The sequence below is a fragment of the Schistosoma mansoni genome, chromosome 1 (assembly GCF_000237925.1).
Source record: "Schistosoma mansoni strain Puerto Rico chromosome 1, complete genome".
Taxonomy (NCBI): Eukaryota; Metazoa; Platyhelminthes; class Trematoda; order Strigeidida; family Schistosomatidae; genus Schistosoma; species Schistosoma mansoni.
Window position 1 is genome coordinate 51,193,084 of NC_031495.1, and position 24,653 is coordinate 51,217,736.

General features: G+C 37.3%; 1 protein-coding gene and 1 non-coding gene across 2 annotated transcripts; one reads left to right on the forward strand and one right to left on the reverse strand.

Annotated features, from left to right (window-relative positions):
• Positions 1–4,271: 4,271 nt before the first annotated feature.
• On the forward strand, positions 4,272–14,523 carry Smp_210430 (putative rab15, 13, 10, 1, 35, 5, and; the record flags this gene model as incomplete). The annotated part of the gene is made up of 5 exons (XM_018794774.1): positions 4,272–4,415; positions 4,456–4,503; positions 4,534–4,677; positions 12,736–12,867; positions 14,335–14,523. The coding sequence occupies 5 exons, from the start codon at positions 4,272–4,274 to the stop codon at positions 14,521–14,523; spliced, it is 657 nt and encodes a 218-aa protein (XP_018649153.1).
• Positions 14,524–22,673: 8,150 nt separating this feature from the next.
• On the reverse strand, positions 22,674–22,745 carry Smp_tRNA_00676_Pseudo_TTG.1.1. Its single transcript has one exon. It is a non-coding gene (tRNA).
• Positions 22,746–24,653: the final 1,908 nt, after the last annotated feature.

The window sequence follows — 24,653 nt, forward strand, 5'->3', positions numbered from 1 at the left end:
GGCATGATAGAACCTACAGGAACATATGTTGAAGTCAATATAGCTCGGTTGGATCATAATGATAGACAAGGCCGACCACCACGTCAAGGTAGCAGTTGAGAATCGATCACGATGGTGTAGGTGTATACACTCTCTGTCTTCCCTTAAACTATGAGATTGAAATTTCTTCATATCTTTCTTGCTGTGCTATATCTTTATATGCAACCACCACTAAATTAACTACTATGAATCCGGTGTTCATCTTGTTGTGCTAACGAGTTATGGCAACTTGGACCAATGCATATATGTGCCTGGTTGTGCGTTGTAGCTGACTGACTTGAATGAAACATCGTTCGTCATTCATTATGGAGTCAAATGGTGGAGCACAAAATATGTACTAACAAAATTGAAGTGGGATTTTAATATCGACGTAAAGTCTGAAATCAGCTTATTGGCATCATAGGGTATTGAGGAGTGTTGAGTTTAAAATTTCGCATCAGGTAATAAATTTATTTAAAAAATACTGAGAACCGAGAACCACTGAACAGTTGTTTTGTTCTGGTATGAGACCTCAGTAGTCTACATCTATGGCCTCGTCAGGGGTCAGATATAAGACCTTCAGGGATGTAAGTGTACAGTTATTTCAGATCTAATATTCATGCCTTCCAGTTACATAGCACTAGCTGTTTTTGGCTAGGCTATATCTAATCCAATACAACTTGGACTTTCTCTAGATGATTACCCAATGCAATATGTCTTACAATTCATATAACTTAGCATGTAAGTACTGTTTTGTGTTGAAGCGTACGAAACCCTGTCTTGTGTTGTAGCAAACTTCAAATCCATATTTTGAAACTCTTGAGTTGTACTTTTGAAGGGAGATCTTTCAGTCACGATCCATATATGTCTCTATTTACGCCTTTCAAAATGAATCCTCACTCAATATTTTCTCGAAAAATGTTTATAGTATTTTCGTACCTAGTAGTTATTTGTGGTAAGTTTGGTCGCCTATTTTAATGAGTTCGAAAGATGAGGTAGTTTAGCAATAAATAGATGTAGTGAGTTAAAGTCGATGTACGAATATCAATCTATTGATTTTCGGTGGATTATTAGAATTACTGCTCTATCTAAACTCATCTGAAAATAATGAATATAACTTCTATGCTGTGATTTTCACTCGAAACCTGGCTATCATTAAGGTTAATGCAGACTTAATAACGTAAAAGATTTGAATGTAGAATATTACTAGTGAAACTGTGGTTCTCTCAGTAATTGTTAATAGGGTATGAAGAATTGGACCACAGTTTTTTTGTGGTCGGTTCTAAATGTAATTTATTAGGAAATATCCTTTTGTGGAAATGCCTTCAAGTCGTGGACATCTTGTTTGATTATTGTTTAAAATCCCACGATAGTCAGAAATCTTACATGGTTAGTGATGGTCGACCAGGTTTAGCGTTCTTGACAATTAAATCATTATTCCTAGAACCCTTAAAATATAGGATAATATTTGAAATTATTTCGGCTGATCATCTGGAATTACATAATTATTAATCAGTATTCTCTTATAAGGCTAATATTTTTCAGACGAAGTGAGGTTTAATACACTTAAGATTGTGCATCAACGCAGTCACAGATTTCACAAGACTTTTAGCAGTTGGTTTACTTAAAATTCGAAGTAGACTAATCTGGGTAAAGCAACAGTCTGACAGATACAATTTGTGCTTTCTGATCGGTTGCAGCATCACACCATTTTGCACTATGTCAGACATAACTATCACGTTAATTGACAAACTCAGTATCACTTCATATTGGCATATTCCAGGTAGCAACCTTTAATTCTTTGTGTGGGTTATCATCACAGCACCAGGTGATTTTCCACGTGAGCTCCTAATAATGATCTTTAGTCCTTATATAATAAAGTGTTGGGAGATCATATCACTCAAACTTCACCGAGTTTCCATTTTCACGACTTTCAACGGTGGGCTCTTAGCATTTGAAGTAGGTTGCTCGGTCTCTAGGTGCTCGTGTATTTATGTAGCCCGCTGAAGAATACCAAATTCTTTGCTAGCAAGAAACTGGCATTGTCTTATTCCTTAGTGCGAATCTTAGTTTTGTTGCTGTTGTGTAGCTTTTTCCCAAAACGTTTCGTCAAATCATATTGTTGGGAATATCTCGTTCTTAGAGCGCTATCTGATTATCATTATGTAAGGACTATGAGTGAGTCATGAACATCAATTCTCCTTTTAATTCCGTTGTTCATGTTAAGCTCATTCGGCAACGGTGGTAATAAAAGCCAAATACAAATTGTGTTGTAAAATGTTATTTCAGACATTCATTAACCCAGATAGACCAAGAAGTGCGATCGGGAGGGAGGCTACTCAGCCTAATCAATTTGATTAAAACGTGACTCAACATTTATAATTGTGAAGGATACAAACAAACAAGTCGTACTACTAAACACACATGTCCAGTGTCACCAATATGAATGTTAAAATAACTGGGAAGACTAGAATACTGAAGTGCTCAAAAATAGAGGTAGACCGTATAGGCTGTAGCTGTAAATAATTCATCAAAATCAATAGCTCTGTAAGTGTTCGACATTGGATGCTGACCACATTAGTTTCAGTCGACTCGTTTAGCTGAAGGCGCTCGGTCATGCGTCCGTACCAGATCACGGAGTCGGAAGCATCTCCCACGATCATTAGACAGATTAGATCAGTCACTTCTCGATATATTGATAACCCATCAAATATATCTTCCAACCTCTTCGCTTCTGATTTTACTGGGTTGTCGCGATTCGATTATAGAAGGTGTTACTGGTAAAGAGTTGTCAAACTGCAATACTGGTGGTATCTTCAAGGCGTGTAACAGTACTGACAAAATAAACAAATCCTCGAAGCCAGTAGCTTTGCGAGTCTTCAACGTTTGATGCTAATTTTATTAGTCTCACTGGGCTCACCTAGGTGAAGGTGCCTGGTCATGCACCTGCACCAGATCACGAGCAGGTGCGTCGCACTACGCACCCCTTCAAATGTAAGCCAGCTTATCGAAATATCGATAACTTTCCAAATATATCTTCGATTTCCTTTGTAGCGGTAAATGAATCCCCAAAACTAATAGCTCTGTAAGTCTTCGACATTGGATGCTGACCACATTAGTTTTGATGGACTACCTGGGCGAAGGCGCTCGGCAATGCATCTGCACCAGATCACGAGTGCGTACGCCATGCTCGACTTCTCCTGCGATCACTAGCCAATATAGATCAGTCACTTCTCGATATATGTGAAGAACACAAAACTTCTCACCTTGCCTTACTTGATACTTCTGATGTAGGAGAAAGGTTTCTAGTTTTTGCGACTGGGAGCCTTTATTTTTTCTTAGCACAAAGTAGCACGTCTAGATTGACGTTTTTAGCTCAGCAGCTGTGTGTTCACCCCAATATTGGATGGCAATTAGGTAACCTCCTGAATGGCGCAGAAGCCACACCTCGCATTTATTACCTAACCTGGGTTATGCTTCCGCGACAACCAGGTGACTGGTTAGAATAAGTACTCTCAATTGACAACAGAATATTATTAAGAGTTGATAGAAGTACGGGATGGAACCATCAACTCATGCACCTGTCCATGGTAAGCAAATGACCGGTGCGCTTTGTCCTCTTGGGATTCCAGAAAGGATCGGTAGACCGTTCGACATTTAGTAACCTGCCTTGAAGAGGATTTAACTAAGGCATACTGATATTTCACTGGGCTCACTATTAGGTAATTATGTGAGCGCTGGAGGAACCTACGATTTCTTTAGCTAAAAGCCACGGAAAAAGCCTTTTGGGTGGCGAGAAACACTCTTTGCACTCATATAAAGATACTTTGTAGGGTAAAAATTCAGGACTGCTAATTACTCGGGAGTAGAAAGGATGAAGTAAGGAACACAAACAATAATATATATCGTAATAACATGTATATTATCCTTCTGTACTGCGAAGTTTGACTAAATATCCTGTATTCCTGTTCTAACTACTTTCTTGATTGATATTACTGACGTTGAAAAGCTCAATGTTTCACGCAAAAGTCTGTCAAAGATTTCACTCAACTACCCTGATTTGACACAAACGTTCTGAAAGCGAGTCTGGAATTTATTTCAACTGACCGATTAGATCGGTGAAAATTTCTATTCATAAGTTGAAAGTTTTGTTTGTTGGGTGTTACCGAAACCGAAACCTGTCCGTAAGCGCTCGTTGGCGGCGACAGCGTAACACTAAGTTCGTTTGTACATCCAAATGAATCCCGACTAGTATGTTTACTTTACCTACAAGATTCGTTAAATTTTTTTTGGCGTATTTATTAAAATTTGTCCTATTTTTTAGTGATTATCTACTTAAGCTATTACTGATCGGTGATTCGGGAGTGGGGAAATCATGTTTGTTGCTAAGATTTGCTGTAAATTTTCTTTTGACCATTGATTGAAAAATTGATTTAGGATGAAACATTTAACGAAACATATATCAGTACTATCGGTGTTGACTTCGTAAGTACATATTAGCCTGACACTTTCCAGAAAATACGTACCATTGATTTAAATGGTAAGGTTGTGAAACTCCAAATTTGGGATACTGCTGGTCAAGAGCGTTTCCGAACAATTACCTCTTCATACTACCGTGGTGCCCAAGGAATTATAATTGTTTATGACATAACAGATCAGGTAAGCGTCCCACTATTTTAATTGTTTTACGCGTTGATCATTACGGCTGTTGGGTTGCTTGAGGCCTTTCGCCACCCAGCGTTTTATGTTACCAAATTTGCCCCAAGGTTTTGTGTAAATAATTCTGTTTGGTAACAATCTTGTTAAATTTTCATTTCGCCACTTACATATTCAGTAAAGTCAAACATGCAGGGTGGAACGTTCTGTTTGCATCACTTATTTTTCACCTTTTTTTATCAGTAATGTCACCAATATGAGTAACCTTCAATGTCTTCGTAACGACTACGTGTTTTTGGCACCCACTATCTACTAGATTTTTCAGGTGAAGTCACGGAAAATCCAAGCAGTCAGTCTTGGTGTATAGTCATACAAAGTCAGTGTTGGTTAACAGTACTGTAAGGCTTAATTCCAATTATTGGAATAATAAGATATCGGCTTGTCAGGGTTTTAGATGTATCACTGGTCTTCAGATTTAAAGTTTATTAGATTAGGCACTAATTTAAATCCCACTCTATGTGCCACTATCCAATTAAACAGGTAACACCATGCACCTCAGGTATACTCTATAGCTTCCCACAAATGTGTACGTGACAATCAAACCACATCCCTGTGTTTAGGTTTTGCCTCGTTTTCTAGTTTCCAAACATATTTGGACCTTTGCCAAGATATCTTATCTAGTGTCCAGATCAGATGACTATCAGACAACTTATCTTTCCAAACATATCTTCGACTTGCAACCCCACATTAATATGTTGCTAAGCCCTGTCATCTATACCTAACCGCAATAACATTACTGGGTTTTACTATTATCTTTAGTGAAATATCCAAATGCCTGGTTCGTCATATTACTGGCGATCCGCTATTCTGCAACACACTTAAAAACAACTACCACTAGCTTAGAATTATATCGGGAGACTAATAGTGATCAAGGCAATGTATGACACTAGTCCATGACGTTTTTGACCATTGGTCTAAGCTGTGCTAACGGGGTATGGCAACTTGAACCCGTGTAAACGTGCCAGGTTCTACGTTGCGTTTGACTGACTAAGCTATAAAAACTAACCAGTTTTCCTCTTAAGGTTTTCAGCAAAACTAATCAGTAACTGTGGGACTAAATTTAGATGGCTTGGATCCAGTCTTTAGAAGTTTAAACACCATTTCATCCCTTACCTTTCCATTAAAAGTAAAGGATGACATGATATTTGTTCTTCGTCCTTCCTACATTCCTCCCCCACCGTTGATATGGTTTTAATCCCTTTGTCTTTATATCTGTTAGTCTGTCTTCTGTATGTTGGTATGAATTGTGACTAACGCGACTGCCAATTTTTATCAAACTCAATGCCACTCCCCTGTTCGTTTTATTTTTAGAAATCTTAGTCCACACTTCGATAACCTCTTAAAAAAACAGTAAAACTTCGTTTAAAGATATTTCATGAAATGAATAAGGCTTTTTACAGTGAAACACAAAGTAATGGAATATGCTAACTATATTCTTTATGAACCGTTGTCCAATGTTTAAAAAAGTTCATCGTCATTGTAATTGTCATAAATTATATATAAGTCCGGACATCTGGTATGAGATTCCGATCATTATTTCCCAGTATAATAACGAAAAATACCCATACTATACCACTGAAAACCAACGTATAGGTCTGGTGTGTTTTACAACTAAGATAGTGGAGATTAAATCAGCTTGAATATCACTAATTAGCATTGCCATACATTAAAATAAAGTTAGGGGAAAGTAAATTTTATTCAGGTATGTTATTTATGGATGTAATATACTTTCATGTACTACCGTTTTTGATCCTTACTGATGCGTCAAGAATGGTCTTGTCACACATGCACCCTTATGAGCAAAAGATCCTCTCATTATTCATGCGTACCTAGACGATAATGTTGGTCCCGTTTTCTTTACGGTTTGTATCGTAATATCAGTCTGTTCAAGACATGTTTTCTAGCCGTGGGATATTACTTCAAAATCAGTTGTATAATGACGGGGTAAAAAGTAAGCCAGGGTTGGGTTTTGATTCACGAGTCAGTGGTCAATGTACAGAATGGACATTTTACTTGTTTACAAAATCGGTTTGTGTTTATTTTTGTGAAAACAATTTTATATATTAGATATTTTGTTAGTCAAAAAGCCTCAGTCAGTCAGTCAGTCAGCGACAACGTAGGACCAGGCACATATATGCATCGGTCCAAGTTGCCATACCTCGTTAGCACAACAAGATGAACACCGGATTCATAGAAGTAATTAATTTAGTGGTGGTAGTATATAAAGAAAGGTTGTATATAAGGATATAGTATAGGAAGGAAAAAAGTTATGAAGCAATTTTAATCTGAAGGTTTAAGGGAAGATAAAGAGTGTATACACCTACGCCATTGTGATCGATTCTGAGCCATGTCACCCAGAGTCTCCAACCATTTATTACGATCGTCACGCGGACCCCAACCAGGTAGTCTGCATCTGCCAACATGGCTCAGACTAGAAGTTAGTGACTTCAAGCACTGATGCCATGTTTTGGTTTGGCCGCCCCTAACTCTCTTCCAACCATCCCCTACACTGGTCAGCATTGCGCGTCGTGGTAATCGGTGTTCAGGCATACGTAACAAGTGGCCCAACCATCTCAGTCGATGAAGATTCATCACCTCATCAACTGATTTACCATCATTCCCTAATACCCTGCGTCTAACCTCACTATTACTTACCCGGTTATCCCACCAGATGCGAGCAATATTTCTAAGGCATCTGTGGTCAAATACTAGTAACCTACGAGTATCTTCTACTCTTAATGGCCATGTTTCGCAGCCGTAAAGTAGAACAGAGCGAACTGATGCGCAGTATACTCGTCCCTTAATTGATAGACGGATATCTCGTCTTCGCCATAGGTGGCGTAAGTTGGCAAAAGCCAAACGAGCTTTTTGAATCTGTGCTGAGATTTCGTCAGACACCAACCCATTAGGGCTGATCAGACTTCCAAGATAAGTGAAGTTGTCCACGCGTTCGACTACTTCACTCCCTATCCTTAGTTCAGGTGTTGACGCAGGCCAGTCCTGGAGTAACAATTTACATTTGGATGGGGAGAAACGCATCCCAAACATCCTGGCATTATTACTCAGTTCCAACAGAAGACTCTGCATTTTGTCAGCGTCTTCACCAAACAGGACTATGTCATCTGCGTATTCTAAGTCGCTTAGTGGTCCCCCTGGTAGAAGATCAATTCCTGAAAATTCAGTCGAAGAGAGTGTTATTTCCAGCAACAGGTCTATAATGAAGTTAAACAAAAATGGGGATAGTGGACAACCTTGTCGGACACCACTTGAGGTTGTAAAATCATATGACAGTTCGCCATAAGCTCTCACTCGACTGGTAGTGTTCGAGTAAAGAGCCTTCACAAGGTTTATGTACTTCTCAGGTACACCTTTCAATGACAGACACTGCCACAGAACCTCTCGGTCTACAGAGTCAAATTCTGCTTTTAAGTCAAGAAAAACTATCATTGTCGGATGCCGATAAGCATGTCTGTGCTCTAAAACTTGACGAATGGTGAATATGTGGTCGATACAGCCACGACCAGGTCTGAAGCCAGCCTGATTTTCTCGTGTTTGCAGTTCACGAATCTTAGTTAGGCGCCCGATAATTATTGAGGCTAGTATTTTAGATACTATGTTAGTCAGACTGATCCCTCTATGGTTATCACAGGATGATTTTGACCCCTTCTTATATATTGGGACAATCAGAGATTGTGACCAGTCAGATGGGATTACGTCCGTTTCCCAGATTTTAGCCAGAATATTAGTCAACCTAATCGCTAAAATTGGATCACCATATTTGAAGACCTCTGGAGCCAATCCATCTGGACCAGCTGCTCTTCCTCGTTTCAGATTACTTATAGCCTTTTGAACTTCAAGTAGGGTCGGGGGGCCTACCTCAATGCTCCATTCAGGTTTTCTGGGAATAGTGGGTAGTTGTGCAGTAGCTGAAGGCCAGCTAAACTGCTCCTTAAAGTGTTCCGCCCATCGTTCTAAACGTTTGGGTTGAGAGCAGATAAGGGTTCCGTCTTTTTCCGAGATTGTCTCACTTACACTTGACTTCTTAATTCCGGTTTCTTTTATTAGTCTGAATAGTTGCCTGGTGTTGCCTACAGCCGCTGCCTTTTCCATCTCTTTTGATTTCGTTGCCCACCACTGCTCACGATCGTTCCTTAGACTTTTAGTTAACCTAGATCTGATTTGTTTACGCTCTTCGTCGTGTTCAGAGCCTGATGGGATGAGTTTACGCGAATCCATCAGTGAAATAGACTCAGAAGAAATCCACTGGTTTTTTGGAGCCCTATGGTTTAAATGACTAATAGATGTTACTGCTGTTTCCACAGCTGTTCGTATGTCTTTCCAAGCAGCATCTGGGTCAGTCTCGTTTACAGAACTGCTTAGATGTGAACTCAGTTGTTTCTGGAATTCGCATTTGGCTTTCTCGTCCTCCAGTTCAATCCTAATGGGTCTTCTTAGTGTACTTTTCCTGCGTCCATTGAGGCGCAGACAAATGCGCGCTCGTATTAAAGCGTGATCAGAGTCTAAACAAGTATTCCAATACGAGCGACAATCTTCTATTGAGCCTCTCCAACGATGACTGATGACAATATGGTCTATTTGAGTCCATCGTTGGTTTGGTGCAGGTGGTCGCCATGTTAGACGATGTCTCTCCTTATGTTTAAAATTAGTGCTTGCCAAAAATAAACGATTGTCTGAGCATAGTTGCAACAGACGATCACCATTATCGGTTCGTTGAGCCGGAATACTAAAACACCCACCTAAATGTCTTTCTGTTTGATTTAAGTTGCCTACCTGGGCATTAAAGTCACCCGCTACGACTACTATGTCTGAGCGCTTAGCTTTCTGAAGAAGTTCAGAGAGTTTTCTGTAAAAGTCATCTTTCACTTCATCATGGCTGCAGTCAGTGGGAGCGTAGGCAGAAACGACGAAAAGGCAACGACGTGTGTCCCTATCCTTCCGAGTTCTTACGGAGCCATTTAGTCGGACAGCACACAGGCGACTATTAACGGGGATCCATTCTAGTAGTGCCTGTTCTGCCCTTGTACTTAGTGTTATGCCTACACCTGCAAGTCCACGAGAACTAGCCATCGGGTCGCCAGATACACGGAGGGTGTATTTCGTTGGCTGTCCATTTTGGCGAGGTGAGGTCAAGTGAATGACCACACTAGGATCCTGTATGCGTGTTTCGGAGACACAGCATACATCAATGGTACGAGATTCTAGGGTTTTAGCTAAGGAGGCCTGTTGACCGATTTGGCATAGGGTACGTACGTTGAAGGCTCCAATGTGTAGTTTGGAGCGAGGTTTTAGTAGACCTGGGACAGCGTTTCGCGCACTAGAATCGTTGGCCATGGTGACACTTGAGGAGGAAACCGAGAGAGGAAGTTAAGTGTTGAAAGTCAAGGTAGAAGGAATAGTAGGAATTGAAGAATGAGATTGATTATGAATACAGTGGTCTTGAGTGATGTTAGAGGTATGAGGGCAGTTATCACTTCCCGGTTGCCCACACCGTGGAGGAGTTCTTCTAGGGGTACCTGAAAAGGAAATTGGGTTAGAAGTGGTCTTAATGACCTGAGAGCGTGACCGCAGTGCCCAAGGGACAACTGCTTGAGGTCGGTCACACACGACCTTTTTGTGGGTAGTTTTTGTGTTAGCTCCGTTCTTCAAAGGACCTTACCGCCGGAGACGGATATCCGTGGGATAAGGCGAGGTGTGCATTTTTAGGGTCGACCTTTTCTAACCCCACCCATCCTTGTGGGAAGGCAGCATCGCTGTCATGCTGGTTGTCTGAAGGAAACACCTTACTGCCGTCACACCTCTGTACAGTCGGCAGTACGACTTCGCCTTCGGACCTTGGGTTTGCTGCTTTTAGTCTTACCGCTCTTCAACCGACCTGTCTGGCATGGTAGGACCTCGAGGAACGATTGTTCCAGCCAGCATAGCTCGATTGCTTCATCACGATAGGCAAGCCCGACCACCACATCAAGGTAGCAGCCTATTCATTCTCGCTTTCTAATATCTGTTTAATGGAGGGCTTACGTCGGTAACTCGGTTTTATAGGTAGATATTCCTCGAACACATCATTCTCTTTCATTTATTGATAGACATTAATTCATTTTGTTCCTGTCACAACTATCGGGGGATAAGTCTACTTCCGATTGCGTCCAAACTGTTGGCTTCTGTCATTCTTCGTAGGTTGTTTAAAACCCGAGAACGATTGACTCGCGAGGAGCAGGCTGGTTTTCGTTCTGGTCGAGGATGCATTGATCACCCTCCGCCAAATGTTAAAACACCGTCATACTTATCGCAGACCAACAATCGTAATGTTTCTTGATATCAGGGCTGCCTTCGATTTGTTGGACAGGACTGTTCTCTGGGATTGTCTATTGAAGAAGGGTGTGCCTGAGAAGTTCATTAACATCTTAAAGGCCCTGTATACAAACACCTCAGGCAGAGTGAGGGCATACAACCACCTTTCTCCCTTGTTTCATTCGAGCAGCGGGGTTAGGCAGGGTTGCCCAATCTCACCATTCCTCTTCAAGTTTGCTATCGACGACATTCTGGAAACAGCTCTGATGAATGTAAGTAATGGCGGTGTGGACCTGCTGCCTGGAGAACGACTTCTCGACCTTGAGTATGCGGATGATATTGTCTTACTGTGCGATAATGCCCAAGGCATGCAATCCACACTTAATCAATTGGCAATCAGTGTCCGCAGGTACGGCATGTGCTTTGCACCCTCCAAGTGCAAAGTACTCCTACAAGACTGGCAGGATTCTAATCCTGTACTCACCCTAGATGGTGAGCAAATTGAAGTAGTTGAGAAGTTCGTGTATCTAGGTAGCTACATAAGTGCTTGGCTTGCACATGTTCTACGAATGTCGTCCCAGAGAATTCCACGTCGTGCATTATTTGCCGACTCTGGGACTGGTTGGAAAAAGCGGAGAGGTGGTCAGTGTATAACATGGTGTCGTGGTATGAAAGAAAGCTGCAAAAGGCTAGCTTCTGTTGGTCCTTCAAGACTCCCTGGCTGGGGTCCGAGAGATGGTGCAACACAGTGGCTAGAGACGTTATCAGATATGGCTCAGAATAGAAGCCAGTGGCGAGCCTGCTGTAACCTTCTTTTACTTTCTTCATAAAGAGTGGTTCTAACTTACTTAACTGAAAGAGTCTTCTGGTTGTACATTTCAGTTTCCCCCATCATTACTCCTCTCTTTTTTTCATCCTTTTTTTCTTCCTTTATATATACGCATCTCCCCGCATTCTCATTATTTTGTGTGGCGCATATGTATCTGGTGCCCTTTTGTACCAATATGTATGTGTTTAAATAAAATAAATAAATATAGACATTAATTCGGTCAATCATAATCAACATAATCAACAGCCTGGAATGTTAACCTAAGTGTCATTACTTTTTGTTTACTCATTTTAACAATCTGAAACTTGTTTATCGGATTTTAATTCATAACTTTCGCGGTTGAGGAGAATAAGTATTCCATTTGTTCGTTGATTGATAAAATGCTGGCGAAGTTAAAACATACTTATTGACTTTGCTAATTTGTACTACCTGACCTAGGTAAAAAAAGTCCCATTAGATAATCAAGTAAGAAGCTATTTTTCTGAATGGAGCATACCAGTGAATTATTAATTCTCTGTCTATTAGTTTTGAGTAATATCGACCGAATCTTGTCTTATTAACAGAAAATGGGGATACACATATGTAATAGGTGGAGACGGAATTAACGGGTACGAAATTATACTTGGATCAACTATATTGTTACCATTGTGATTGAGATAAAATAATCTCTCCCTCTCCATATATATATATATATATATATATATATATATATATATATATATATAATTTACCTATCAGGTACATTAATTAGTCACTAGTTAAAAACTACGCCGGCTAGTTTGGTTTAAGTGATTAGGTAATTTTGTTTTAACTTTTTTATCCACCTTGCTTACTACACTCAATGCTTTCTATTTCTTTTGTAGTCAACATTTGCCAACGTCCAAAGTTGGCTCCACGAGATCAGTTGCTATGCTAACTCTACAGTTAGCCGTCTTTTAGTCGGTAACAAGTGTGATTTGGCGAATCGACGTGCTGTTGAGACGTCCGTTGCGAAGGTTTGTAAACCCACACATTTAGCCACGTTGATTAGATACGTTCACTACTGTCAGTATATTCTTAAACTGTAGCCAATTTTTTTCATTTGTTTGCGCTAACAGTAGTTGTTAAAATTGGCTTCTATGTTAATAGCCTATATGTACAAGTCTGTACGTGATATTAATTACAATGTTTTGTTGACTCGATGTTTTCACAATTTTTTTCGGCATCTGGATAAAGCTGTTACTCAAACATTAGACTTTCAACCAGGAAGCTGCAGCTTAAGTTCCCCTTCATATTATTCTGGATTAAACTGCTTCAGTGCAGCGCAAAGCTGGTTATACAATTATATTCATGATTACTGAGTTAAATCAATATCTTTGTTGACTGTAAAAATCTGTGCTGTCACTTTTTTAAAATTCAGTATATTGGTCTTAAATCTATTTAGTTACGATCTTTTTGTTTCTAATGGACTCGTATGTTTACTGATGATAACATTGTCTCTTATGTTCGGTTTTATCTTCCCCTGGATCCTAGGTTTCTTAATTATCTTATAAATTTTTATTTCGCGAATCCGTACTTTTAGGATCTCTAATCTTTTCTGCTACTACTTATGCTGTTATTATCTATACTACTTCAGAATCTTCCTGTGTTAGTGTGGTGTGGTAAATTAAATTGATGCACATATATGACAGTTTCTGTGTTTCTTATGATTGACTGAATGAAATTGACAGGTTATTAAAATCAATTTTTCTATGAGTGCCTTCATAAGCAACTGCCGATTCATTTTTCATCTCATTGGCAATCAATAATTTAGGTTAAGTATTCAGGTGAATAGCATATTTAGGACTCAGCTCAGATCGCCGGATCACAGGTTTATACTCCACCTAGTTCTTTCTAAATATCGAGGTAGCCTTCAATCAGAAAGTGTACTCTACAGCCGGGACAAAATCTCAGGATGTACTCGATTACGGGGTTGGTCGTAATTTTACTATTAACTTTCGTACATCAAGTCTTAATCAAGTTAATATGTGATTCAATTAGGACAGACTTCAGTTTGAACAATTTCCGTAAATCTCCATCTTAAAGATCGAATTCTATTTTTGTTGCTTATGTGTTTTGTCCTCAACTTTTTTCAACTAGTAGAAAGTGAGTATTATTTTAGTAATTTATATAGTCTTGACATTTTATTGCTAATATTTAGGGGTCTAGATCCACATCTTTTGTTCCTACTTTGAATTAAACAATCAGGTACGACAAATGAAATACACCTCAGCCCACCCAGTGTAGAGATTTTTACATGGTAGCTGAGTGATAATTGTTATAGCTTTCATTGTTAGCAACCATCTCGAAATTATTTAGTGACTGGATCACTGGTTTAGAGTTTATGTTCTTTAATGGAAATTGATAATGTAATTTACCTTCAGTTATTTTAATTCCGTTTTCGTACTATTGCTCAAAATATACTGTGGTTTTTAATTTCCCAGGAGTTTGCTGATAAAAATCAAATGTCTTTCATAGAAACCAGTGCCAAGGATGCTACTAATGTTGAAAACGCATTCTTAAAAATGGCTGAGAAGATTCAAGAAAATGCAACACCAGTTCAAAATATGTTGTCTTCTACTGTACCAGTTAATAGTACACAACCTGTCAAAAAAAGTGGGGGTTGCTGTTAAATATTTCTTGATAATCTTGAATCTATCCATCCTCAACTTTATTATGGTTTATTTCTATGTGATTGTGCGCTTATCAAAACAACTATTCATCTCTCATATTCTTCCTTCATTACTAAACTTGTGATATTATTTTGTGTCTGAAATTCTCGGAACAGGATATCACGGGACTGTATTTGTATTCAGGTGTTTTATTGTTCAGTACATTTACGATCCTGTTCCAGTCGAATTTTGTTGGTGTATTTTAGTTTCATTTTGGAAAGAAATTACCATCGTTTCCTTATCATCTGAGGTTCGATTTGTTACCACCAATACAAGACTGCACTAATGTTTTTTTTGAAAACTTATACATTCTAAAAGCTCTCGTTTTCGTTGAAAACAAAAAATGATCTATGTACCATATCTATTCGTCCGATTTTTCAGTGGCATTAATAAAATTAATCTTATTTATTTAAGGGATTTTACTAACTGTATGCGATAAATCTTTTCATTCCTTTTTTATGTGATGTTTTATCATGTCAAAGTGATTTTATTATTTAGATGTATGTATTTGGTCACCTGTTAAGGACTAAAAATAAAAGCTAGGTTGGTTGGTAATAAGTGTATCTCAACTCTGCTTCACTTTGGTGCACTAAATAAAAGGTATGGCTCTAAAATGCACCTCATTTATCTAAGAAATCGAGATTTAAGGTAAATAAATGTCCAACCTCTATTACTCTTCATGAGCGATGATCATTTAATTTTACTCTAATTCTTCAACAATATTTTCATGTAAATTGTAATGAAGATAAGAATCCAGTCACGAGGTTTGAAGTCAAAACCGTGGGAAACTGAGTGATGTATTGACAGCGAGTTCAGTAACGTAGAAGGATAATGGCATGATCTATTCTTGTTAAGATCCTGATTGTCTAACAATTTTACAATCTGCAACAATCAGTCATAGACAACTTAATACTCCTCACGAATGCTCATCTACCCAAGTTAACACAAGTTATGTCAACACAAACAAAATAACGTGGAAAGCGAAATTGTGGGGACGATAGTATCAGTGGTATTAAGAAACTCGACAGAGAATTGGCTTCAAATGGGACTAATAAGGTCAGTCGGTGAAACCATATTGAGACTCAAAAGGAAGATGAATCAATCGCCCGTTTTAACCCATACAATCTGTCCCCAACCGAAAATTGTCGTCATACAAACTCCATTAAAAAAAAACAATACAGCGTTGCAATGCTCAGTTCATCGGTTACTGGTTGTGGACTCATTACGCATCGGTCTGGTCGCCCCTAACCTTTCTACAGCTTGCTCGTATGTTAAATATTGCATGTTTGAGTTAAGAAGGGTTGGACGTTCGTGATATGTCCCAGTCGTCTCACTCAATGTTTAAAACGTTTAACTTCCAGCCTCTGAGTCCAAGGTCCGGACCCTACTCTACTTCGCCTTTGGGGAGTCGGGTAGTTAGCTCCCACACTTAGGGTGAGGCTCATATCTAAGTACCTAGTGAATGAGCTAGTTTGGTCCCTTAGTACATATGTTGTTCCAAACCTCAGCTTCGCCTACTTAATACTTTCACCAAGATATTTTTAGTTGATTATTAATAAGTAATGTGTGGTCGAGTATGATATTGTTTGGCTTTCTGCTTAGTCTGATAGGTTTCAGATGAGTGATCTATTCCCCTATCCTTATTAATTATTGTTGGATTGTGTCGGGTTTTGGTGTGGAAATATGTTTACATCCTAGTCAGGCTAATCACGTGTTCTTGATCTGAGTTTTGCTGAAGTCCTGTAGAATAGACACAGGAAGGGAATCTAGTGTAAATATTTGTCTAAGGTAAATTAACGTCCCGTTCGTATAAACAAAAAAAACCAAGCGTTATAACTAACCTAGCTAAGTTTCACATCCATAAATTAATACAGCTGAATGCTAATAAATATACTCACCCTTCGATAAACAGAAAGGCAACACGCGGTGCGAGATATCAATAACCGGATGAGCTCTTTGTATCTTTGCTGATTTCTCGTTAACCATCGGCCAACTGTCTATTGAGATTTGGAAGATGAGACGGGTGATTAGCATGCTTAACAACCTCACTTCTGTTAAACTGGGGATTTCCAAAGATCAATTCTAAAGCATTCGAGACATTATCGTGTGGTTGCTCCTGGAGTTATAGGGGTTTCCCACTTTGTCATAACCATTTTATTTACATAAGAGATCGGACACATTGGATTCTGGTTTCAATTGATTAATTATTTGATCATTTCCTGTGGATGCATTCCAGGTCACAACTTTAAATTCAGCAAATAAAATTGGAATGTTACTTTGGTAAAGGTGCTTGACACTGATTGATTTGCACCCTTCTCATGAGAGTCAAACATCTAAATGATACAGCTGGGTGAACATTGAGTTGTGGGATCACAAGGCATCTAAAGAAGAGAGTCCAGGAGATATTCTGTAATGTCATATTCGCAAGTAATGTATCGTTTGCGATTGTAGGTATTCGTCCGGATAGTCTTTGTTTTAAGTACCTCTAGATAACCCTTTGAAACAACTATTTTTGGCAAATACTTGCTAAGTTTCCTCTGGTTCGTCTAGGATTGTTTCATTAGGGTAAATTTATTTGGCTGTCGAAAAAATTGGGTATATTAAGCTCGTTCTTATACTCGTATGCTACTCACATCAAATTGGTTCCACATAGGTAACTTTCTACATAAAGTTATTTAGACAGGTTGTTTTCGACTAAAGTAGGATTGCGAGTTCGTTTCCGATCCTGGTTTGAATCACTACTTCACCCTTGTACAATGTCATCGAATTATTAATATTCGATTCACATAATATAACACGAGTCAAATGATTCTTTACGTTATTGACATGTCTTTGTTTCTGTCTAGACGGATGTTTAACTGATTGGTTCATGTTTTTCGTTATCTTCACTCTGAAAACGTGTGGGGAATTAATGTATATTTAGGTTACTGTATAGTGTTATGACGAAATATTCATTCTCAATTCATTTCTAAAAAGTATCTCATAACTAGATAATTCCAGTGATAAATTACAAACGAGACGTACGTTAATATGTGTTTATTAACTAAGGTGAATCATAAACCATTTCAGTAGTATGTTTCACATATATGAGAAAAACAACTGATCAATGTGTATTGATTAGTATCTTGATTTAGTTTTGGCAATAAGTAGTTTACAAAATAACTTAATGAAAAAACTCAGAAAAAACCAGATTATTTGTTCATGGCAATGGGAACTAGTTTCTGTGATGCTGCAAGCACACGCGGTTTGATATTATGAGCATACATTGAATTAATTAATCTGAAACTTGTAGGCATAAAAATATGAGAATATCAGATGTGAGAAGTAATTTGTTCATTGTTTCTTCTTGTTTCAGTCTCATAAATGTTATAAAGAGAAAATCAGTCCATGTTACAGTGATAATGCAAAGGATATGAAAATTGGCGATAATTTTATTTGAAAAAAGTTTATGTAGATAATTGTCCAATGGTAGATATTTCAAAAAAGCGAGGTTTATCGAGTGAAATAAATTAATTTCACACTGATTGGCTACTGAACAGTGACCAGTGATATTCTGTTCTCTAATACTAAGTGTCGATTGAATTCAAGTTGCAAAGTGGCCACTAGCCTTACTTACTTACGCCTGTTAACCTTCGTGGAGGAGCATAGGACGCACACCAGCACTCTCCATTCAACCCTGTCCTGAGCAATCCTTCCCAATTGCTATTCATCCTTTTCATATATGCTTCTATTTCTCAGCGTAATGCGTTCTTTGGCCTTCCTCTTTCCCGTTTCCCTTCACCATTCCAAGTTACGGCTTGCCTCGTGATGCAGTCTGGTGATTTCCACAATGTATGTCCGATCCACTTCCAACGTCTTTTCCCAATTTCCTCATCAGCTGAAAGCTGGTTTGTCCTCTCCCATAAAACGCTGTTGCTCATAGTATCTGACCAGTGAATGTTGAGTATTTGGCGTAAACAACTGTTTATAAATACTTGTACCTTCTTGATGATGGTTGTGGTAGTTCTCCACGTTTCTGCTCCACACAGTAGAACTGACTGTCTTAATGTTGGTATGGAATATTCTCATTTTCACATTGGTTGAGAGACAGTTGTTTTGAGTTCCATATGTTATTCAACTGTAGGAATGAGGCCGTTGCTATCCCAATCCTCGTCTTTATGTTTGCTTCGGATCCTCCTTGTTCATCAATGATGCTTCCCAGGCAGATACGTGAAAGTTTCCACATCTTCCAGGGTTTCTCCATGAAGTGTGATTGGGTTGGTATTTTCCATGTTGTATTTGAGAATTTCGCTTGGCCACTAGCCTAAGTGATACAATATGGCTGTACACTTTGCTTTTCTTGATTAATCTTAACCTGGCTTTTGTGTTGTATAAAAGTGTAAAAGGGCGTATACTAAGGTTTATTGAAGCCTTAGTCATACGAAAATTCAAATACCCTCTGTGTATTCCAAAGCATTTTGTTCTCGTCTTAAACCTACCCTGATAATATTAGCTTATTATTCAGAGTGATTAGGTTTCAAATTGTTTTCACATTTATTATTATTATCCTTGTCTACTCTCACTCCCCCCATTTCTAGTCTAGTTGACCTTTTATTTTTATATATAAATGTTCTAAACAAGTATCTGTGTGATCAGATTGTTCGAAATGTATTGCGCTAATATATCACATAGTTCTGATAATCTTCGTCTTCTTATTACACCATTCAAAAATTTTCTTTCAATGTTTTCTGAAAACTGTTTTGAATGAAGAGTCATTATATACTAACCAAAGTGGCTTGACTATTTAAAGAATAATGTTTTTTCTACAAAATTTGAAGCGTTAGTAACTGAAATCTTTGAGTAGTAGAACAGGAAAATATGGATTTTTTCTAATGTCTGTAACCAGTGTTAACAAGGCATATCATTGACATACATTCATACAGTTGTTATATTTCTGGATGTTGAAATACAAAAAAATCCATACGTTTAGATTCTTCTAATTCTTGTTAATCATCAATAAAATACGATTGTCATTTTTACGGAACTAATACTTTGTCTTACGTCGGAGTGGCCGAGCGGTCTAAGGCGCCAAACTCAAGATACTTTGTCTTGAAAAATTACTTCTTAAAAAGGAATAAGATAATAAAGAAAATATAGTGAACTGTTTAATTACAAAGAATAGGAGTTTCAAATTTTATTGAATAAATATGTTTATATAAGTAACTGTTGTGTTTTGTGATATAATTTAGTCCCAATCCATGATTCTATATACTTTCTGAACCATCAATGCAGACCAAGTAAACTAAGAGTGTATTGGAATATGAATGCATGCGTGTGCAAATTAATCATGTTTATGTATAATATTGTGCCGGTCCAGACAGCGATTGTTGGGTGAAGTAATCTTGGTATGATCAATAATTTAACTACTCACAATAAATTCTTTAATGCTAGCACTTTTTACTTATTATACGTCCTTGCTTTAGCAATCTATTCTATCGAAACTTATTAGGTACATGAAAGACATTCTAGATTCAGAATCTAATTAGACTATTCCTCTGTTCAGTTTTTAATAATAAAAAAATACTGAAATATATAGATCTTAGTGGGATTGGATTTCTGAATATTTTAAAATGATCTGTTCCTGAACTTTTCTCGGACTGAATCAAATCGTTTTACTTGATAATGGTAAATGTCACGTTTTTTAATTCCTAATGCTGATTAAATTCTGTTGATGAAGTTGTAATGTTTTTACCAGTCCGACTGACACATCATCATGATGCATTTTGTCTACAATGTAATTTTTTTCTATCACTATAGTTCAGTATAGATAAACACAAGCTATTTCAGTAGGGATATGTGACTGGTGTATGTACTATTTATTAAAATAGGAATAAGGAGGTTACAGTAAACTATGTCTAAGCTCATTTAGATGTTAGCTAATGAGCTTATCTATGTTGTTACTGTAAATGGTAGCTGTAGACCTTAAATATTCTAGGATCGATTCTGAAAATAAAGTACCGATAAGTTCCTAGCGAACTTCTGTTAACCTCATAGATAACTTTCAACGCTGAACATGATTTCATAAGATGATCCGTTTTCACAACGTATTTGATTATAGAGCATATTATCGATCCATTTTTGCATACCTTCAATCAAACTGAATAATGCTATTGAGTCCTATTGGAAAGAATGTCCATTGAAAGACCTATACACCTAACTTCAGAAGAGCAGGAGAACTGATAAATGAACATAGAAGTGGTCAGGTATGAAAACTTGCCTTTTAGGTTATTGGTAATTCAGCATTTAAATCCATCAACAAAATCAGCAAACATTTGTCAATGACAATAAGTCTCAATCTTCTGAGTATTGTCATAGCTTTTGACATAAAATTATTTTATATAGTTAATATCATGAGTCAATTGAAGCTAGACCTCCATGGAAAACCTGAAAGCATTGGACGGCCGTTTCGTCCTATTATGGAACTGGCTCCTCAGCAGTGCGCATCCACGATCCCGCCTCCTCAGATTCGAACCTAGGACCTATCAGTCTCGCACACGAGCGCCTAACCACTAGACCACTGAGCCAGCATCCAACGGTGTTAATGTCTAACTTCAACCAATCCACGAAATTGAGTAACCATTCACCAATATCTTCAGTGAGTTGATATCTCCCAACAGACCTGGTTGAACTCCACTGGTTACTATTTCTCACTAGAACTCCAGGAAATACCTCATGAGGCTAGTCACTAGTGAGAATATGATTATTATCAGAAGGGGGGTTTTGTGGATATTTTAGTAATTTTATATAGTTGAAATCATTAGTCAATTGAAGTGGATACGCACTGCTGAGAAGTCTCACAATAAGACGAAACGGCTGTCCAGTGCTTCCAGGTTTTCCATGGTGGTCTAGCTTCAATTGATTCATGAATTCAAGTATATAAAACTACTAAAATCTTCACAAAACCCCATTCTGATAATAAAATTATTTATTTAACTAATGAGAAAAGTGTATTAATGATTACTAATTTAAATTATTATTTTATATTGATATACATATTGACAGTTCAAACAAATGACATTTTTTATGCTCAATTCATTTGACTTTTAACACCCTTCAATTATGTTTACTTCCCTTCCTTATTGAAACCATTATTGTTACAACTTTTTTTTTTAAAAAAATGTTAGTTTTTCTTTTTAACACCAATATACACAAAATAATCAATATTTTATTATAAGAAATGTCGGTAATTTGACTTAACTATTCCTTTTTATTAAAGTATTCTAATTAATTATACTACTATCTAATATAGAATGTTTATTGATAAACATACTTTAGAATACATACATACCACTGGATATTGAGAGAGACTATGTAGGCATATTGTGGTATGACTAATTATTTCAATAAGACAATGTCGTGAACGTGAATACCAGTTGGGATGCAAAATTTGAGAACCATACAATAAATACTTCATTTGCAAAATGTCAATTAGTCGTCTCAGACTTGATTGTTTCTTCTTTTTTACACCAATCATTCACTGTTCTCGTTCTCTTTTCTTCAATCTTCTTGACCTTTTGCCGCCAGGCATTTCACTTTCATTTGATGATACGTACTAATTATATCTGTTGATATCAGTAGCATACACTACAATGGTAATGGTTTTTCATGAAATCAATAATATCATAATGTCTGCATCGTATGTTGAATGGAATGTTTAACGTTTTTTAATGCCAATGTTATTCAACAGGACACTAAGTCATGATAATCATCCACTTGTTTTGAAGCTGCATTAATGATTTTCTAGTGAAAAAGCTCATTATAAACGCGAGCGATTTTTTGATATAAACAATTCGAATATTGGAAATTGAACTGAACGACCTTTATCAAAATTTTGCAAAATAAATTATTTTTAGGTTACAAAGCTTTCCATTGAAATGTACGTAACTGATTTTTACCATATTGTAGGTACTTTATATACTTGAACTCAATGAAATCGCTGTGATTAGATGATTAAATGGAAATGGCAACTATTCTTTGATAGCAAAGATGGATAGTGGCTAGCAGTTGAATCCAGGACGCGTGTCTCGTCCCATTTGGGACTCGTCAGCTCGATGAGCCTGCATCTGAGTTGATGTTTACTCTGGGACTCGAACCCAGCACCTTTTGCTTCAAACGCCATCGCGTTATCCACTCGGCCATTGAGTCCTGATAGCCACTTGCTTGTGCGATGGGGTGAAGTTTAAATTCATTTAGTATTGTTTGTTTGAATCCTTTGTTTGAGTCCTTTAAATCCATCTTTGCTTACAATGCTTGTGAATTAAGGCTATATCGAGGCAATACGCACAGTACGTACATATGCCAATTAGAGACTGGCCAGTTGCAGTCCTAACACATCAATGGGAAGATTCAAACAAACAATACTAAATGAATTTATTCTTTGATGGATTAGCATATACATTGTTTATGGTTTTATCAAATGATTGATCTATCGTGTTCTGATATTGTTCTAACCGTAAGCTTCCGTTTGACACGTTATTTACTGCTAAATCTTTTTCCATTTACAAATCCTTTTCAACTAATTATAAGCTTATTACTCAGATTATATCATAAAGATCTTAATTATATATATGGTCTAGTTTACTACCTATGATGCATTATGTACTAATATTTGATGTAAATATTCATGCGAGTGTTAACTTCATCAATAAAGCATGGTACTCTTCTGACATTCTGGTGTTCTAAATTGTAGTTTGGGACAAAAGGAGTTTTCTTTTGATAAGTAAATTCGAGTCACCATATATCTCAGATGATTTATGGACATAGTGTTTATTAGCATAGGTGGAAAATATCAAAGAAATGAGCTGAATTCCATGGTTATTGACGAAAGGTAATATAATAAACTGTAATGTAATAAAACGCAGGTGAGATTTAAATAAAATTACACAATCATGCCCAATGTATTTAGTTAATTCAGTATTATCGTATTCCTCTCACTATGAAATATTAAACATGATCGGTTCGAGTTCGGAAATAGTCAAAGCTTTTGTGATAGTGGAGAAGATTAGTAGCTCACAAAGAATAACCGATCCTTATAAAAACTGGGATAAAAAAGGCATATGTATGGTAAGAAGTACTTTTTGAACGTCCGATTCATAACAAAATCTTACTTTCCTATGATTAATTACTTTAAATCTCTCGTTCAGTTGATCCTAACACTATTGCGTATTCCTGACTACTTTTGATCATAATATTTCAAGATTGTATATATGTATACTCTGTATCTGTCCTATAGACGATAATTCTTGGTTTATAAAAAATCGCTAGGAAGTTTCTCCAAGACAATTAAGCGAAGAAAATCTTCATTTAGATGATATCATTAACTCAAGCTGTACAGATAATTAAAGTAATCCATTGTGTCATTGAGTAAAAATAAAGATAATTCAGCGAAGAAACTTTTCTTCTCGACGAAATCATTTACTTAAGCTGTACATTCGTTTATAGAAGGATAGAAAAGATTGCAATAAAACCTAATTTGAGACTGATTATCAAAGGGTAAGAGAAGAATAATAAGGATGAAAATAATTTATGGGTCAAAATTATGAAAGATAATTGTCCTCAGAACAGATATGAATAAGGACTGAATAATAACCATGAACAATTTTTAAAGGATAATAATAATTGACTACGGTTTAAAATTTAAAAAAATACTATAGAAGGGAATTAGGGTCAAGAAAGAGTGAGAGGTTGGACGTATCAGTTTTGCACGCTGAGTTCGGGCTTGAGTTGGTAGATTGCCAATGCCTCAACAGTTCATAAGCTTTTCGTTTAGCCTCCTTTCGATCCAATTCCTTTGACTGTGTAGATTATTTTAGAAGAAGACTCCTTCGCAGTGATATGTCCAGAATTGATTAAATGCTCCTGAACTGAACCAGTAATTGTTTTGCACTCTCCTTATAAAAGCCATGTCGGGTAGTGTTCTGAGATGCGTTTAGAAAGTAATCGCTTTGTTAGAGCAATGTAATCTGTCACATATGAGCATGTAAATTCATAGATGCACATTGGTATGGCGCAAAGCGGAAGTTTATCCTTAACACATCCGTGAATGGTTGGCC